Source organism: Lissotriton helveticus, chromosome 9 (genome assembly GCF_964261635.1).
Source record: "Lissotriton helveticus chromosome 9, aLisHel1.1, whole genome shotgun sequence".
Taxonomy (NCBI): domain Eukaryota; kingdom Metazoa; phylum Chordata; class Amphibia; order Caudata; family Salamandridae; genus Lissotriton; species Lissotriton helveticus.
The window spans coordinates 1,272,945,420-1,272,965,832 of NC_136070.1; the positions used below are offsets into that span (position 1 = coordinate 1,272,945,420).

At 47.5% G+C, this 20,413-nt stretch overlaps 1 protein-coding gene across 3 annotated transcripts in view; it reads right to left on the reverse strand.

The window, feature by feature from the left end:
• IL17RE (interleukin 17 receptor E) overlaps window positions 1-20,413 on the reverse strand; it is a 156,737-nt gene that overhangs the window by 28,922 nt on the left and 107,402 nt on the right. For all 3 annotated transcript variants that reach the window (XM_078661842.1, XM_078661841.1, XM_078661843.1), the window contains 5 exons: window positions 18,725-18,848; window positions 18,113-18,252; window positions 13,619-13,687; window positions 7,366-7,432; window positions 3,672-3,871 (listed from right to left, as the gene is read on the reverse strand). In XM_078661842.1, coding sequence (XP_078517968.1) covers window positions 3,672-3,871; window positions 7,366-7,432; window positions 13,619-13,687; window positions 18,113-18,252; window positions 18,725-18,848 — 600 coding nt within the window. The remainder of the gene's footprint in view (window positions 1-3,671; window positions 3,872-7,365; window positions 7,433-13,618; window positions 13,688-18,112; window positions 18,253-18,724; window positions 18,849-20,413) is intronic.

Genomic DNA, 20,413 nt, shown 5'->3' on the forward strand with positions numbered 1-20,413 from the left:
AGTCCCTTACGTAGCGCTGGTGTACGTAACCTGTGATGGGGTACTGGTGCGGGCCCAGACAGACGTCAGTCCCTTACGTAGCGCTGGCGTACGTAACCTGTGATGGGGTACTGGTGCGGGCCCAGACAGACGTCAGTCCCTTACGTAGCGCTGGCGTACGGAACCTCTGATGGGGTACTGGTGTGGGTCCACACAGACGTCAGTCCCTTACGTAGCGCTGGCGTACGGAACCTCTGATGGGGTACTGGTGCAGGTCCACACAGACGTCAGTCCCTTACGTAGCGCTGGCGTACGGAACCTGTGATGGGGTACTGGTGCGAGCCCAGACAGACGTCAGTCCCTTACGTAGCGCTGGCGTACGGAACCTCTGATGGGGTACTGGTGCAGGTCCACACAGACGTCAGTCCCTTACGTAGCGCTGGCGTACGGAACCTGTGATGGGGTACTGGTGCGGGCCCAGACAGACGTCAGTCCTTCACGTAGCGCTGGCGTACGTAACCTGTGATGGGGTACTGGTGTGGGTCCACACAGACGTCAGTCCCTTACGTAGCGCTGGCGTACGGAACCTCTGATGGGGTACTGGTGCAGGTCCACACAGACGTCAGTCCCTTACGTAGCGCTGGCGTACGTAACCTGTGACGGGGTACTGGTACGGGTCCACACAGACGTCAGTCCTTCACGTAGCGCTGGCGTAGGTAACCTGTGATGGGGTACTGGTGCGGGCCCAACACAGACGTCAGTCCCTTACGTAACGCTGGCGTACGGAACCTCTGATGGGGTACTGGTGCGGGCCCAGACAGACGTCAGTCCCTTACGTAGCGCTGGCGTACGGAACCTCTGATGGGGTACTGGTGCAGGTCCACACAGACGTCAGTCCCTTACGTAGCGCTGGCGTGCGTAACCTGTAATGGGGTACTGGTGCGGGCCCAACACCGACGTCAGTCCCTTACGTAACGCTGGCGTACGGAACCTCTGATGGAGTACTGGTGCGGGCCCAGACAGACGTCAGTCCCTTACGTAGCGCTGGCGTACGTAACCTGTGATGGGGTACTGGTGCGGGCCCAGACAGACGTCAGTCCCTTACGTAGCGCTGGCGTACGGAACCTCTGATGGGGTACTGGTGTGGGTCCACACAGACGTCAGTCCCTTACGTAGCGCTGGCGTACGGAACCTCTGATGGGGTACTGGTGCAGGTCCACACAGACGTCAGTCCCTTACGTAGCGCTGGCGTACGGAACCTGTGATGGGGTACTGGTGCGGGCCCAGACAGACGTCAGTCCCTTACGTAGCGCTGGCGTACGGAACCTCTGATGGGGTACTGGTGCAGGTCCACACAGACGTCAGTCCCTTACGTAGCGCTGGCGTACGGAACCTGTGATGGGGTACTGGTGCGGGCCCAGACAGACGTCAGTCCTTCACGTAGCGCTGGCGTACGTAACCTGTGATGGGGTACTGGTGTGGGTCCACACAGACGTCAGTCCCTTACGTAGCGCTGGCGTACGGAACCTCTGATGGGGTACTGGTGCAGGTCCACACAGACGTCAGTCCCTTACGTAGCGCTGGCGTACGTAACCTGTGACGGGGTACTGGTACGGGTCCACACAGACGTCAGTCCTTCACGTAGCGCTGGCGTAGGTAACCTGTGATGGGGTACTGGTGCGGGCCCAACACAGACGTCAGTCCCTTACGTAACGCTGGCGTACGGAACCTCTGATGGGGTACTGGTGCGGGCCCAGACAGACGTCAGTCCCTTACGTAGCGCTGGCGTACGGAACCTCTGATGGGGTACTGGTGCAGGTCCACACAGACGTCAGTCCCTTACGTAGCGCTGGCGTGCGTAACCTGTAATGGGGTACTGGTGCGGGCCCAACACCGACGTCAGTCCCTTACGTAACGCTGGCGTACGGAACCTCTGATGGAGTACTGGTGCGGGCCCAGACAGACGTCAGTCCCTTACGTAGTGCTGGCGTACGGAACCTCTGATGGGGTACTGGTGCAGGTCCACACAGACGTCAGTCCCTTACGTAGCGCTGGTGTACGGAACCTGTGATGGGGTACTGGTGCGGGCCCAACACCGACGTCAGTCCCTTACGTAACGCTGGCGTACGGAACCTCTGATGGAGTACTGGTGCGGGCCCAGACAGACGTCAGTCCCTTACGTAGCGCTGGCGTACGGAACCTGTGATGGGGTACTGGTGCGGGCCCAGACAGACGTCAGTCCCTTACGTAGCGCTGGTGTACATAACCTGTGATGGGGTACTGGTGCAGGTCCACACAGACGTCAGTCCCTTACGTAGCGCTGGTGTACGGAACCTGTGATGGGGTACTGGTGCGGGCCCAGACAGACGTCAGTCCCTTACGTAGCGCTGGCGTACGGAACCTGTGATGGGGTACTGGTGCGGGCCCAGACAGACGTCAGTCCCTTACGTAGCGCTGGTGTACATAACCTGTGATGGGGTACTGGTGCGAGTCCACACAGACTGTGTCTTCCATTAACATTAGTGGGGGTCATTAATGGTGGTCAGATGCTGGGGGGGTCATCAAAGGTTTTCAAATATCTTAAAAGCCTTGTGGGCAATAGGCATGAAACCTCATGATTATTTCACTCACTTCAATAGCTGTGATGTAGTGATTGTAGTACAGAGAGCATCTTTCATCATGGAGATGTGGGCTCACAAGGTATGTAACATGTGTTACCTATATAATATGGGGTGTGCACACAAAAACAAACTCATAAAGGTGTAGGTCTGTGGCCACCTCATCACCGGCCAGACTGGAGTACAGGACACAAACAGACCTGGGTGAGCGCAGTGATTTAACAGGACTCTCACTGAACCAAAGAAGTTGGGAAGACAATGGAGTCAGTCGATATCACAAATATTTGCTTTTAGGGCACCACGGTCAGACCCAGTTGACTTGATCATAAATAAAGGTGCCGGGGATGATGTAGACAGTAACTCTAGACAGGGCCCAAAGAATTGAGGGGTGACATGGGTCTGTCACCATATCAGAGGGTCCATCGCTCACTTTCCAATGCCTGTTTTGTGATGCAGACTGTGAGGGAGATCAGTGAGGGATACAAGGTTACAATTGGATATGTGGATCCTTCGCTTTCTATAGGTGAATGGAACAAACTGCTGGGGTCCGTGGGATACACACGTGTGAAAGTAATTTGTGGCAGATGGCTAAAAAGTGGCCTGTGATGGGTAAAATGAATGTCGGTTCGAAGGAACCAGTAGTTGAGGAGAGGAGTTGGCCTTTCGGCTAGGGCGGTCGACCTCAAATCTGGGGAACCGGGTTCGAGTCTCGGCAAGGACGCGAAACCTTCTGTGATTCTGGGCAAATCACTTAATCTCCCCGTGCCTAACATAAATGAATGTGTCCCCTTGTAATGCAACTGGTGCTCACATACAGCGCTCTGATACCTGATACCTTCGGGTCAACTTTGCGCTATATAAAACTCTGTAAAAAAATAAGTAGTTAAGTACATTGTTGATGCACATGAGAGTCAGTGGGCAGCAGCGTTGTGAGAGCAGAGATCAAAGCTGGGAGGCAGCAGTCCCTAGAATTAGTTGCTAAGGTAGAATGGGTTAGTTGCTGGTCTTGGTGTGTTTGTTGGATGTGCTCAAAAGAATGAAGAAGAGGTTAGTGGTGATTGTGTTGACACATACCACTGTAGCATCCAGGACTGACTCAGAAGCTCTGGAGTTGGGGAGGTCTTCACAAACATCGGTCATGAGGTCCTTAGGTTTGTGGCAGAGAGATACCGCGGGCCTCTCGGGACACGGGGACGTGTAGTCCATCAGCACCTGGTCCCTTGTCGCCGAGCGGTGGCCCTTGAAGGTTGCAGCATTCCAGAGATCAGCGCCATCTGGAGGTGGGAACAGAGGTACAGGTAACAAACGGATGTATGACGTTACAACGCATACTTTTATAACGCATACCTTTACAACGCATTTTTGACAACGCAACATCCACTACAACGCATTCCATTACAACGCATGCCATTACAATGAATTTTTAAAAACTACCTTTATAACGCATTCCATTACAACGCATACTACCTTTACAACGCATACCATTACAACGCATAACATTACATTGCATGTATGTTAAGTTTTTGGATAGTGTGGGGGTAAAAATTACTATTCTAACTCCAGGGGGTGCAACAGTAGGGTAAGTGTTGGATAGTGTAAGGGTACTATGCGTTGTAATGTTATGCATTGTAATGGTATGTGTTGTAATGACATGCGTTGTAGTGGTATGCATTGTAGTGTCATGCGTTGTAATGGTTGCGTTGTAATGGCATGCGATGTAATGGATGTTGCGTTGTAAAAGTTTCGTTGTAATGGTAGTGCGTTGTAAAAGTTGCGTTGTAAAGGTTGTTTCCCGTAACAAACTAGCTCCTTATATAACCAGCCTCTTCTCAGTCCTGGGTAAATCAATGGAACTAGTTTGCCTTTTCTTCTCAGACTAGTCCTTGCACTGCAAGGTACTGGGTTATCCATCAATATATTCAGACTATACCACTAGTGGACATATCAACACACCACACGCTTTGCATAGCCCGCCAGTGACATGTAATAAAAGTGGGATATTTGGCAAAATCTGGTAATAAACATGCCACACCAATCAAACTTCAGCATACACAACTGGTGAACTACTAGTGAGTTAGTTATCCGCCAGCAAATCACTGAACACAAACCACCCTACCCTACAGCAGTTCTCTGCCATGAGTACATCACCATTCAGAATTATCAACGGATTGCCGCAGAAGTCAAACAGCTTCCTCACCACCTGCTGTCCCTCGAGACACCCTTGTGACCCCTGGATCAGAAATATTGTAAAGGCAGTGACAGGAAGAGACAGAAGCAGAGCTTTCTTAGCTTCATTTCTCATTAAAGGTACAAAAGATCTATATGTGGGTATATGACCTGCATTAGGACTACAAAATGACTTCAGGCCATTTGATGGTGTTGCCTGAGCATTTGAGGCGATACACAGGGAGCGGGCACGCGAGAGCCTATGATGGTTGCCCATGGGCATTAGAGTTGTGGCTAGTCATTTGAGGCTGTGTCAGTGCTGCCAGCTCACAAATGGAGCCATTAGACATCTGGCGGGCAGGAGCTGATGTGGTTGCATTTCTGCAGGCAGTGGTGAGGTGTGCTGTGGCTTGTAAGATGCCCTTGAGGGGGCCTAGTTTGGAATCTGGGAGGCTAGGGATCAGGGCTTTGCCAACATCCAAAGCATGAAGGTATGAACAGCCACCCTGAGCTCTCTTTCTAGGAGGAATGGTGTCATATTCTTCAGTGGCGAGAGCTGGCACCAGGCCATTTTGGTTTTCTTAGTGATGTGGTGTTCCTTGGGGGTGAACGTGGTCTGCAGGGAGCATCCAAGAGGCTTGGCCTTGGGTGAAAGTTGGTGTTTGAATCTGTCCAACTTCATGTTTGGACTGGGTGTTGCAATGTATGTTCTATGCGACCTTTAGCAACAATGGTATCACTGCCTATGCCTGTAAGGTTAAATTGGGGTGAATTGAGTTTAACCGAATGAAGAAAGAAGGGCGCGGAGGAGGTGACAGTAAGAAGAGGAGAACTAGAAAGAGTAAGGTCTGAGCGTGAGGTGCGGACGAGGCCTGTCCTTAAGGGCAAAGACCCCCACCTTTTGAAAACACGAAGAGTGTCTGTCAGGCTGAGCAAAGGTCACCCTGACACTCTCCATGTTTAGGTCAGGCAGCCAGGCACCATACATCCTCTAAATCTGCAGTCACAAGGCTGTCTGAGCTGAATTTTGTCGGGCTGAGGATTTCACAACCCTGTGGGAATGAGTGCCTCAGCCAGGTCCTCCCCTCATGACAAAGGGGCGCGGCACTGATAGGCTCTGGTCTGGGCACTTCAGTTGCAAGCCCTGAATTGCCCAGGGTAGACTGTCCATCAATGCCGCCTTGTCACAGAGTGAGGTCGGTCAGTAACTCCCACTGACTCCATCACACTTCTTTTTTTTTTTTTGCAGAGTTTTATATAGCGCAAACTAGACCCGAACCGAATCAGGTATCAGAGCGCTTTACATAGCATCAGTTACGTTACATGAGGACACACTTTCATTTTAGGCACGGGGAGATTAAGTGATTTGCCCAGAATCACAGGAGGTTTTGGCGTCGTTACCGAGACTCGAACCCAGGTCCCCAGGTCCGAGGTCGAGCGCCCTAGCCGTTAGGCCAACTCCGCTCCCCAAGCTTTGTGTCGAGTAGGTGACTGCCGCTTCCTCTCGGCGGCAGTCCTAAAGCTCCAGCAACCTCGGAGACTTCTCTCCCACCACCCGAGATCACTCTGCTGCAGCCTGTAAGATATTTACTTTAAAAAAAAAATGTTGTATGTGTATGTATGAATGCATACATACTAGTGTGTGCGTGACCTGGATGGGTGTGTGTTTGTGCTTGTGAATGGTGGGTGTATTTGTGTGTGCTTGTGAATGCATGAGTGTTATGAGTGTGCATTTAGATGGGTGAGTGTGAGTATTTGAATGTGTGCGTGGCCTGCCCACCCCACCCCACCGCCTGCTCAGAATACTGGCAGCCACTGGAAAGGTGATATTCCTGGTATTGGTGATTATTGGAACGAATTCGACCTGGCTCTGAACCCAACCCTCCGATTGGCTCCTTTTGTTAACTAGGTGCATAGTGCCAGTCTGAACCACGTACACATAATACACGTGTGCACTAGCACTAGGCCAGGGAGCAAATTCTGTTCTGCTTGCGGAATTTGGGTAATTTTGCGTTCCACGGAGAATGCGGAAGTGCCAAAAATTCTGCGATCGCGGGCTTTGCAGAAATTTTTGCTTGTTCGCGCTTTCAAAATGCGTGTTCGCAAGATCTTTCCCCCGAGCACGCAAACAGCATTCGCAAACAGGAAAAAAGCATCACGAACGGGCCGAACAAGCAATTCCGCGTGTTTGCGAAACTCTGCGCGCTCGCAGACATTTTTTACCGTTTCGCTGAGCTTTGCGTAGCGCGACTACGCAAATTCCGCCCACACACACCAGAGATTACTAATCAAGATACACTAGCGTTAGAAAGAACGGACCAGGAAGAAAAGAGGCTGAGAAGAGACAGAGAGGAAGAAAATGTTGGAGAAAAGGAAGGAGCGATGAGTCAAAAAGTATGAAGTAGTGAGGGGCCGTCTAAAAAACCTTAACCTCATTTTGTCTTGAAATTGAATTTTCTGGGCAGACAGACTCCGACACACACCAGTGCAGGGCGCATCTACAATCCATCATAAAACCTCAGACTGTCCACCTTTTTGATTTAAGAACCGAATGAAAGCACACAAAAGCATAAAGGAAACTGAAAATCACTAGATTACTTACAGGCTTTGGGATTGTGGGCGAAGGGACATTTCTTTGCTCGCCTTATGTTGGGCTTTAGATAATAGACCTGAGAAAACAAATGGAAAGTATGAGGTACAACCCCAGAGGCTCTTTGAGGACTGGATATAGCGCCTAACAAGTGAAGAGGAAAGACAGGCACCTTCTCAGCTCACAAGCATGATTACACACTGAGAAAGAGTGACTATAGGTTGCAAACACCAGGTCTATTCATCTTGCCCATGTTCCAGTCTTAAAGTGCTTGGAGGGACTGTGTGGTCTCCAGCTCCACCCTGACTCTGGCTGCTCCTTGTATCTGTGAGCTGCTGACTGCCCCCAACCCTCCTCACACCTCTCGGATGCTCCCGAAGATCAGCATCCGTCACCAGCCTTTCCTAGCAGGACCAGTGATGTGATCGATGAGATTGTAATCATGAGGTTACAGCTAGTAATGACCTTGATTACCTACGGTGCTTCCATTACTCTGTTTCCATCTTCCCCTCTTCATGGGCTAATTAGCGCGATATAAATCGTACTTCATTCATTCATTCATTCATTTCTACTCTATAAGTTCTACTCTATAAAACGAGCCGCGTCACCTTCGCAGAGGCCCTGCTACCAGAGGTGTAGAAGTCCTGGGTTACCACCAAGGCCCTGAGACAAAGTAATAACCCATCACCTCCAAAGCACAGGGATAAGATGAATAAAAAGAGTATGTTCAGATTACGAGGTGGGAGTAAATCAAGTAATTTAATGTAGCATAATTACGCAAAAGTACAGCAATATTGTGTGTTATTATTGTGCAGTAGTGCAATGTACTTATCGACCTTAGCAGGATAACAGACTGCATGGGTCCCCTCCACTATACTAACCCATAACCTGCGTGAAGGATGAAGGCCTCTCTGCTGGGATGCAATATTTATCTCAGTTCAAGAACCCTGGGCCTGATTCACAAAAGTAATCTGAGACAAAATCCTAACTTTACGACTTCCGGTATTCAAAAAGGGCATTCAGGAGGAGTAAAGTTAGGATTCCTAACTTTACTCCTCCGAAATGCCCTTTGTGAACCCTGAAAGTCGTAAAGTTAGCATTTTGTCTCAGATTACTTTTATGAAATGGGCCCCATGATAACAAGTTATGCTGTAGAGAACTTGCATCCTCACACCTGCAGGTGGCAGTAAACATCCAGCTAGCTCTTATAGAAGGCGCATGGCACAATAATAGTGGATGCTCACAGGAAGTGTGCCAGTTACACCCAGCACCAAGCATGGTGTCTGCAAAGATGTTGGTTTAGACAGTTTAGTCCCTGATATCTCACCCTGCCTTTACATTTGGTTGGCATTATCCCCACCTCCTCACACATTGGTTGAGTTTACTGTCACTCTCATTTGCCCGCTTCTTATTCAATGGCTTGCCTTGTCTATCCTGTGTATGTCCCGCCCATGACCATTTCCCATCTTACATGCATCGTTCAACAACTCACTTTTAGGGAATTACTTTTTTCTTTTGTCTTTAGCTCTCCACAAGAGTGCATGTGTTTTGCAGCTGTCTTCCTAGTGCGCTTCTCGTGCATGTCTACTCCTCCCAGCTTCACGTTGCTCTCTCTTGCTTATTTGCTTTTCCCCCACACTCCACGTCTCTCTCTCTCTCTCTCTTGCCCCTCAAACATGCCCTTACATGGCTTCCAACCTTCAGCACCTCCTGTGTTGCTTTCTCAGATTTTCTACTTTATTTACAGATTCAATTCGGATCAATAAAAAAAAAAGCACTTGCATCATCTTTTAGGAAACACGTGTGAAGCGCACATGTACAAAATGACGTGGCAGGCCGCATTCTAGACTTTTTCTTAATTCTTGTTTAGCCATGCTGCACAGCATCGCTATAAACCATTGGCAACGTCAATAGGTCTCAAAGGTGGGGTCTATTAGCTTTGCCAATGCTTGTTTGAGATTGTTTTATCCCCCTTCCTCACTTACAGACAAACACTTTGGAAATTCCAAGCATACACTTGAATAATGTCAACATAGAGATAAAGCAGGGCTTGTGTCAGGGCTGCTTTTTTATCCACAAAAGCATATATCTCTTGGAGATGATCAGAAATCACGAAGACGCGTCTGTGGTTCCATTTCCTGCCATGTTGCGTGACAAGGCGTCTATCACTTCACCTCTCCATCGGTTCTGCAGAAGCCCACTCCAAGCAGTGGTGCCCACCCTGGGTGAGTAGGCTCACTCGGATACCCTCCTGCCCCTGGCGCTATGTCCTAGGTCTCCCCGCCGCCATACTCATACGTACCCTTTACGGCATATTGCTGAATACCCTGAACCTCCTGTCACTCCGGGTCATACATTCCTGCAGCAAATATCAGACACCGAACTGGCTCTTAACAGTTTAACCCACGTTGTTATCACCTAGCTGGAGGGTACTTATTGTATCGACCTTGCAAAGATGAAGGTTGAAATTGCTGAGATCCGTCATGCCATGTTTTCCTCCCTCAGGAATGTGTTCTTGGTTGAAAGATGGGCTTTGCCCAAGAGAGAGAAAAAGGTCCCCTAGTATGCCTAGTCTTGCAGATCCGCGAGGCGAGCCCTCCCCGCTGCTATTAAAGGTAGGAATAGGAGCCCGATCCAGGCAGTTACGTCCTGCTATGAAGCGGCATTACGAAGAAGGCCAAGAGAAGCTGGGTGTTTGCCAATTGGGAGGCTATGTTAAACCTAGGGGTGGGCGAAATTTGCATAGTCATGCTATGCAAAGCTCCACAAAACAGTAAAAAGTCTCCGCAAGCATGCTATAATTCAGCGAATAAGCGGAATTGCTTGTTCCGCCCGTTTGCGATGCTTTTTTCCTGTTCGCGAACACGGTTTGCGTGCTCGGGGAGAAATATCTCGCGAACACGCATTTTGAAAGTGCAAACAAGCAAAAAATTCCGCGAAGCCCCGGATAGTGGAATTTTTGGCAAATCCGCGTTCTCCCCGGAATGCAAAATTCCACAAATTCCACGAGCGGAACGGAATTTACCGCCCAGGCCTTGTTAAACCTTGTCAAGAGGATTGATCTGCGTTTCTTTTGGACAATACTAATAAGCAGTCACCCCGCTACTAACACACTTACTGATAGCAATATATCTCCATCTGCTTGGGTAGATCATTTATCCAAACTTTACTCTACTGACACAAGTATGGATCATGGATTCCCCTTTGTGTGAGGGTAGCAATTCGATTTTGGCCAGTGGGGGCCTCCGTACTGCCAGTGGTTATTAAGCCATCACTTCTGATGCTTTTGAATCCTGGGCAATTTCAGTCGATGAAGTTAACAAAGGAATCAATTGGATTTCGCCAAATAAATCTCCGGTTCTAGGTAACATCTCCAGGGACCGTTTTTTGGCCGAAACGTGTATCTGGAGCCCATATCTTGTTTTGTATTTTAACTGCATAATGAGTGGTGCCCCCATGCCTTCCTCATGTGCTTCCTCCCACCCTTTTTCTTTTCTACATCAATGAGTTAATATCCCGGCTTGGATTGTGTGAAAACGATGGCTCATATCTTGTCGGTAGGAAGGTCTCGGCCCTCTTGTTTGCAGACGACACACTCTTAATTTCCAAATCTCCAATGGGGATCCAGAGGCTGTGGGATCAATTTGGAACCTTCTGCAAACAGAGAGGCCTGGAGGTCAGTCTCTGCAAGACTCAATATAAGGTCTTCAACCCCTGCCCATCTGCTCGCTTCCCTCCATCTTTAACGGTGCCCCTTGGGAGAGAGCTCACATATTTAAATATCTCGGGATCACAACCACTGAATAGTTTGACTGGTTACCAAACATACACAAGTGTAAACTCAATATGGAACAAAACATGGGGGGAATCCTAAGGTTCCATCAAGGTTCCTCTCTTTGTCCAATATACCCCCACTTCAAATGTATAGTTTCCAACAAATGTATAGTTTCTAAAAACTAGGGGCTACTCTTTGTGGTAAGAAGCTGTGTGGCACCATGGACACTGGAAGGATGTATGACGTTACAACGCATACTTTTACAACGCATACCTTTACAACACATTTTTTACAACGCAACATCCATTACAACGCATTCCATTACAAGGCATGCCATTACAACGAAATTTTAAAAACTACATTTACAACGCATTCCATTACAACGCATACTACCTTTACAACGCATACCATTACAACGCATAACATTACATTGCATGTTATATAAGTATTGGATAGTGTAGGGGTAAAAATTACTATTCTAACTCCAGGGGGTACAACAGTAGGGTAAGTGTTGGATGGTAATGGTATGCGTTGTAATGATATGCGTTGTAATTACTGCGTTGTATTGACATGTGTTGTAGTGGTATGCGTTGTAGTGTCATGCGTTGTAATGGTTGCGTTGTAATGGCATGCGATGTAATGGATGTTGCGTTGTAAAAGTTTTGTTGTAATGGTAGTGCGTTGTAAAATTTGCGTTGTAGAGGTTGTTTCTCCACTGGAAGCTTGCAAAAAGTTTTTTTTAAAAATAGTTTCCTGTGACTCCTCATCAGTCTTCAGGTTAGCACCCCCTTAATTCCATTGAGGCTTGATATTTGTCTCAGACCATTCTCTTATAAAGTGGGCCTTAGACCATTACTGCAATGGCGCAGGATCCGGGCTTCCCCAGCACTGTTGCTGTATCGACAGGGCCTGGAGGTTGCTTTGAGGCTGACCGGGGCTTCCAGAGTTCCCTGGTTTAGATACGTCCAATGGCAGCTGAGTGAGGTGGGGGGTGGGAACCAAGGCTTACTCTCAAGAAGCTCTAGGAGTCTTGAACAGAACGCGCAAGCGCCTATATTGGCGGTACGTTGATAATTTAACACTGGCCACTGCTCAAAATAGTATCCCCACAACTGCCTTCATAGAAAACAAAGACTACAAAGCCAAAACACTTTAGATGAAATTTAGATTTTGGACAGTGCCTCTATGGCCACTCTCGGACAAATGGACTCCTGCCTACAGGATAACTCTCCCTTTGTCCCGAGGTATCCGAAACCTTAGTTTATGCTCTATTCTTTTGCCCATCGTCTGTCGGGTTTAATAGGAAATGGATTTTACCACTCTGTCGCAATTTGGGGTTCAGAAGCTGTGGCACAGCAATCTGTGTCCTTAGAAGTGATGTAAGGCAATCTATTATTGTTGCTGTCTCTTGATTTTTACTGAATGTGTGCGGGCTCAGGAACAAAGGGCGAGCCTCCATTTTAGCTAGATCATAGAGTGTGGATGAGCCTTAAATTTACTCTTGGCCTCATGACTACGGCATCAACATCACAGGGTGCAGAATTCTTCGTGCAGGGCCCCCATATCGTTTATGCATTTTATATGGTACATGGAGGGATTGTGTTATTATCATGTTATTTTATTTGTGGCTTTTATTTTTTATGATGTCGATGCCGCTGTAAAGCTTTTGTGATGGCACTTTGCATGGTCATGCCTTGATAATCTCAGGATGATGGATTAGTATCCTAATTTTTATGTCGTTTTCGCGACATATCACGAACTGCACAGACCACTGTGTATTCTCAAAGTGATAATGAATGGTTCTTATCAGATACACTATAATTCCCTGTTCACTAGGGCTGTATTTGTACATATTGAGCTCTTTTATGGATTTTTATCCCAAATAAGGATTTTTGAATTGATTGAATAATGTCAACATGTAGATGAAACATCGCCTGTAGCAGGGCTGTTTTTTATCCACAAATAGATATATCTCTTGGAGATGATCAGAAATCGCGACAACGCATCTCTGGTTCCATTTCCTGCCATGTTTCGTGACAACAAGGCGTCTATCACTTCATCTCTCCATCAATTCTGCAGAAGCCCATCACCAACCACCAGCAGAGGAGCCCACCCCGGGTGAGTACGCTCTCTCGTCTATCCTCCTCCCCCTGAAGCCGATGTCCAAGGTCCCCCCGCCGCCACATCCATAATCCCCCTTCACGCCATATTACTGAATACCCTGAACCTTCTGTCGCTCCTGCTCAAAAGGCCCATCATATATTCCTGCAGCAAATATCAGAAGCCAAAGTGGTTCTTAGCAGTTTAACCCATGTTAATATCACCTAGCTGGATGGTACTTGTTGTATCGACCTTACAAAGATGAAGGTTGAGTTACAGTGCTAGGACTCACACACGTGACTCTCAGGCCTCTGAAGCAGGCACCCAGAACACTGAGACATCTGACCAGACAACGTTATCCTGAAATTAAGGAGTGACGAATGACTGTACCTCGATGCAAAGACAGGGAAGTAGGTACTCATACTGCAGGACAGCAGTCAGGGATGAGGAGGGTTTTATCTGCCAGAAAGAATAAAACACAGAGTTAATGGAGAATATTCAGAGAGACAGGGCAGATGAGCAATGTGTTCCTGCGTCATCACTGGTCTGTACAAAGTCAGAGCTTCCAGAGCTGTTTTGGTCACATGCAGGCATTCATTCAGACATTTTACTCCAGGGCCCATTTAAGTTTAGCAGGACAGCATCAGCTGTCTGCCAGGCTCTTGTAATGGACCAAATCATAAATACACATTGCATACTCATGCATTGAGGGGCTTTAGGTAAGATCTCTCTCGCCACTGGTTTGTTCAAGTGCTCTTCACATTTTACCTCCATTCATGACACTATGGGGCTCCTTAGGATGGCGGGTGGACTTGGTCCGCCCGCCATCCCGATGTGAAGAGGGACTGCCCACCATAAGGGCGGGGGTCCCATGGGGGCAATTAGGATACACCCGCCACAGTGGCGGGTGCATCCAACATATTTAACATTGCAGCGGGCAGCGCTGAAAACACCGCCCGCCGCAATGCAATGTTGCGCATTCCATAGCACAATGTGACAGGCACCGCACGGTGCCAGCCACGTTGTCTATTAAAATTCAGGGGGGTACCATAAATACTCCCCATGTGCACTCCCCACCCCCCAGAGTCCCTGGGGGCCCGCAACAGGCCCCCGCAAGAAATTCTCGCATGCCTCTCCGTGGCAGCAGGCATGTTTCCGCCCCTATAGTAATATGGCTGGCGGTGTCTAACAGACACCGCCACCATATTAAACTCTTTTCCACCCGGTCGACTTGTTGGATGGGCAGAAAAGCAGCGGACGGTCTTTCCGTCCGCCGTGGTCCCCCCCGCCACAGTAATATGGCGTGGGGGCGGGGGGGGTGAATGGGTGGCAGGCGGGGACGGATCTCGGGCGGATCGCCACCGCCATGCGGGCGGTGGCGATCCGCCCGAGATCCTAATGCCCCCCTAGATAGCAAAGAGTCCGCCCTTTCCAGCCTTTGACTTGTGTTCAAATGTGACTTAAAGCATTTCCCTGGCTCACATCTGCAGGCCCACCTGCAAATGAGTGAACTTCAGTGGCTGGACCTGTGGGCCGGTCCTTCGCTTTCTAGCTCTATTCTTTTTCCTTTTTTATTCTTTCTTGTCGTCCAGTACTTGCCAGTTCTCAAGAGAGTGTTATGAGGCCTTTTACTAGCTTTTTATTGCATACGCAATGCCACACATCCGTGGTGCCACAGCTTCTAAACCGGGTGGCCATTTTGCAATTATGTTGTCCGCAGTGTAGCAATGTTTTTCTGTTCCAAGATGGCTACCATGTTTAAAAGCAATAGGTCCGGCCATCTTGGAATGGTTCAACAGTGAGACACTATGCTCAATATCGTGCCATTATGGCACCTCAGTACAGTATTTATTGGGCAACATCTTGGAATGGCATACTGTATAGTGCATCATTATTAGAGTAAATAGGGATGATTATACCCCGGATAGTGGTGGTGCTCACACATTGCGGTGCTCTTGAATGATACAGTATTAATAATTTATTGGGTGCATAGGGAGGAGGCAATCATCCAACACCTCCAAATTTGGATCAACAGATCCCAAAGCTTATGTCAAACCCTTGCACACCAATGTGAAGATTATTACAAATATAAGAACTTTTGAAATCAAGAAGCGTCCAATAATGTACAAGATGTTTTTAATATTAATGTCTTGTTCAGCGTCCAGCCAACACGTATTTCGTCGTTCGGGACAAGAAACTCAAGGCAGTGCTGCGAGTCTCCGTGATTAGTATGCTACATCCAGGCCCGGACTGGCTGTTGCGGGCACCGGGCAATCCCCCGATCGGCCGCAAGGGTGGGGGCCGGTTTTGGGCCCTGGGGGCCGTTTTTGTTACAGGGTCGTTTTGCAGCACAGCTTCAAAATCGGCCCTGCAACAAAAACGGCCGAAAACCGGCCCCGGCAAAGAGCTCGGTCTCACCCCCAGGGGGGAGGCCGAGCACTTTGCCAGGGCCGGTTTTGGTTCTCAGTCCGGCCCTGGCTACATCAGCCTAACTCTGATGTAGCATACTAATTATGGAGGGCCTGATTCACAGAACTAACTTAAGACAAAATCCTAAACTTACTACTTTTGGTATTCACAGAAGTTTGGATTTTGTCTTAAGTCTGTCTTAAGAAAGACTTAAGATAGACTTAAGTTAGGATTTTGTCTTAAATTTGTCTTAACAAACTTAAGACAAAATCCTAATTTCTGTGAATACCAAAAGTAGTAAGTTTAGGATTGTGTCTTAAATTAGTTCTGTGAATCGGCCCCGGAGACTCGCAGCACTGCCTCGAGAGAGAATGGTTCTTGTCTTGAGACCCACATACTGATTATTATTTATTCACCCAGACAGATTGAGGCTGGGGCGGAAATATAACCAGCCAAAAGGCATAACATATCAAGTTGAAGAGTTTAAGCCCTGAGGAAGTCGCGGGTTTCTTGTCCCGAACAACGAAACACGTGTTGGCTGGAAGCTGAACAAGACATTAATATTAAAAACATCTTGTGCATTATTGGGCATTTCTTGATTTCAAAAGTTGTTATATTTGTAAAAATCTTCAGATTGGTGTGCAAGGGTTTGACATAGGTGCATCATTGTTGTACTCTTCCAGAACAATGATACATTATGCAATATCCCATTCCAGGATGACTGCCTGGCGCGATGTGTAATTTTCGACTTATTTTTTCTTGAGAACATATGTTTCTCCTGTTTACACAAAGGCATTTTTTTTACATGTATTCATTCATCATGTGTTATTATTATTTGTTATATGTAAATGCTTGAAAAATAAAACTAAATGAACCATCACACCATAATTTGCAAATGCTATATTTATTGGCTTTGCTAATACTAACACCACGTTGTTCTCACTCAGCATGCACGGAATTCTGCAGAATTGAACAAAAACTCTGTCCTTTGATAAAACAACAAGTAACCCTGGGGCAGATTTACAATAACTGGCGCATCCCTGCATATCAGCAGGGATGCACCAGTTATTGTGCGTCAGGGCTCAGCCACCCTGGATGCGCAGCATTTACAATGCCGCGCACTATGGGGCAAAAACAGCACAGATGCGTGACGCATCTGTGCTGTAAACGCGGCGCATTGCTGGAGTTGCGTCGCAAGCGTGACGCAGTTCCAGTAATGCTCTGGGGGGGCCTATTCTTCCAATGCTGCGTCAATCCTTTCGCCTGCTTCAAGCAGGCGCAGGGTTTTGATGCAGCATGGACCAAAAGTGACTGAGTGAAATCTAGTAGATTTCACTCAGCCACTTTTAGAAGGCGTTCCTGCGTCGGAACCCCCCCCCCCGCCCCTGCGCAGGAACACCTCCTTCTGGCGCAGGGCTTTACAACATGAAGCATCTCCCTGATGCGTCACGTTGTAAGTACCCCGCACCATGGCGCATCTTTTGCGCCGCTGCTGCATCACAAAAGTGATGGAACGGCGGCGTAAAAGGGGCGCAAGGGGCTTGTAAATCTGCCCCTCTATATTCACATGCAAAAAGGCATATAGTCATCTCAAATAAAAATGAAAATATAGTAATATTTTTTTAATATTCACTGCACTCTAGAATCTTGCCCGCTCGAAAATATAGCAATATTTTTTTTAATATTCACTGCACTCTAGAATCTCGCCCTATAAAGCTTTTCTGGGCCTTTCGTTGGCATTGTATTTTTGCCCATAACTTTGCTTCTTGTGGTCCTAAGAGGATGGGACCACCACCAAATCGTCCAGCATGATATGCTCATTGTGTTCAAGGCATCTGCTTGCCCTCCCCCTAGGTTAGAGGTGACTCCAAAATCATCACCTCACTATTTTTCAGAGTTCACTTTTGTAAATTGGTTATATGCTTTTTAGCATGTAAAGGTAAAGTTGTTTTATCAAAGGGTTGTGGGTGCAGTAGCTAACTCTGCTACGTGGCGGAGATGTAATGCGTAGTTAAGCAATCTCTGGTAGCGGAGCGGAGTTCGTTGCCCACGCTTACTGAAAATACGGGAAACAAAAGACATATACATGCTTCCCAGGCCCTTGTTTATGTTATGTTAGTGGGTTCTTGTATAGCGCGAGAATCACCCGGGGGCTTCTCGGCACTTAACCTGGGGGATAACATACGACGGGTCAGGAAAGTAATTTCTCACGTGACACGTTAAGTTAGAACAGGAAGGTTTTTAGTTGTTTTCTGAAGGTCAGGAGAGATGTTGATTTACGCAGAGCCTCAGGTAGCGAGTTCCAGTATTTGTATTTAACTCCATAAAATGTGCACCGACTGATGACGTGATGAGGGCATCGGAAAACCCACATTAGAGGCAATAATTAAAATACAGAAAACAACGACAAAAGGGAGCTTCTGAATAGAGCCGAAAAGTGGCGGCTTGACTGGTTGGAAGCCATCTCCTCCTTACCTCTTGGAGGCTTCTGTTTCGAAGCTCTTCGCACACAACAAGCTCCTGGTGACAAAGCCTTGCTTTGAGCCGGGGTCCCGGTGGAACGGAAACAGTAATCTGTCGTTTTGTTTCATCGAACTCGTAGGAGAAGGGAGGGCCTGGCGAAGAGGGAAACAAAGATAAGAGGAAAAAGAAGCTGTGTTCTTTGCTTCATAAAACATACACGTATCAAGAAGACTGGGGATTCCTGCTCACCGGGAACTTCCAATTTACCTGTAATTCCCCATTCCGAGGTGCAAAACTTGGAATGGTGCAATAATTGTGCACCCACTAAATAACCCTCCTCACAGTACTGCAAATCGCAGGTGCCTAATTCCTGCATCACATCTATGACCCCACTGTGTTATACCATGGAAACTGCAATAAATGCCTTTATTGTACCCTGAGGAAGGAAAGAGACACGTTTACGGAGAGTTTGTTTGATAAAGACATAAACTTGCTTTTCTTCCAAAATACACCAGATAACATGTAGATTCATAGTTTAGGCACGGAATGTGAATAAAAGATTGCAATCTTTGTCACGCTATGCTACTGTTAATAATTAATGTGCATTCCTTCGCGTTATCTCACCAGAATCCTCCTTGCGAAGAACGTGATGTCGCAATACTCCAACGTTGTAATCTGGAACGGTCGCGACGGAGACCGACACGTTCTTTCCCACGTCTGCGTCAAAGCAGTCATACTCCACCTTCCACTGCATAGGGAAACAAGGGCAAGAATCAGGAAGTGGTAGAGACAGGAAGTACACAGGTGACCTCCCCGACAGCTCCTCGCGGTGTGATGTCACTTCGTTGACCCATTTTAACTCCATCGTGGTCGCCACCAGCCTCTGGCGTCATCTCCTTCTCCATCCTACGCGAAGCCCAAGTAGGACTGAACTTTCATGGTAGACGTACCATTGGGTGTACCCACCACAGGTGCAACGCCTCAGCTGATATGGGCATCGGTACCTCAGCCAACAGACATGCAGGTCAGGTGGTGGAGGTTCATGGATGTTGGCTAAAGCTTGACATGAGACCGACCGTACCCACAAGCTAAGCGTCCTTCATTGGTTTGAACCTGTCATGGGGTCGCCACATTCTTTTATGTCATTTCCTCTCTATTATCCTATTGAGGGCCATATGTATCAAGCAGAAACGCATTCGCAAACGCCGAAATCCGCAGAATTTCGGCGTTTGCGATCACAATTTTGCCAAATGGTATGTATGAGGCAAATCTGCGTGCAAAATAAGGAATCGCAAAATTTGCGATTCCTTATTTTGCGATTTCATTTAAGGAATCGCAAATTGAAAAGTGAAATTTGGCCTTAAGGAATCGCAAATTACCACCAACTTCAAGTTAGTGGTAATTTGCGACTACTTTGAAAAATGCACTTTTTTGCATTTTTCAAAGTATAATGTGGCACACATCCATGCCCTTAGGGCATGTATGTGCGCCACATCCCCCCTGCGGCGGGATGCCTGGCTTTCACCTTGGGGATACCCAGTAGGGGCTCTCTCACAGGGAAAAACCAGGACGGGTTCCCAATGCAAAGCGCTTGGAGACCTGGCGGTGATATTGCGCTATATGAAAACCTATCCATCCATCCATCCATTCCCATTCATTCCTATGGGCCTTTAGGCCCATAGGAATGAATGGGGAGGTATTCCTTAATTGTGAATCACAATTTGAAATTCGCAATTAAGGAATATGTAGGATTCACAAAATGTATTGCAAATCCTACATACATAGCATTTTGCGATTCTCAAATAGCGATTCGCAAAAAATTGCTATTTGAGAATCACAAATGGAGATGTATGTCTTTGGTGGGTCTTTCTCAGCACTCGCTGCATGAGCTCAACTTTGTTATGTTTACACCTTTACTTCTAGGCTTCAGCTAACATGCCGAGAGAGTCTGTGAGATGCTTGAGAGAGCCACCAGAAGTCCAGCTCACCCAAACTCTTCAAGCGCTTCACCTGACGCTTGACTTTGTATCTATGACCATTTACCTGATCTACCTGTAAACAGCGTGCAACGCTGGGACAATGGGGCCGATTCACAGAACTAACGTAAAACAAAATCCTAAACTTACTGCTTTTGGTATTCACAGAAGTTAGGATTTTGTCTTAAGTTTGTCTCAAGACAGACTTAAGACAGACTTAAGACAAACTTAAGACAGACTTAAGACAGACTTAAGACAGACAAGACAAAATCCTAAACGTACTACTTTTGGTATTCACAGAAGTTAGGATTTTGTCTTAAGTTTGTCTAAAGACAGA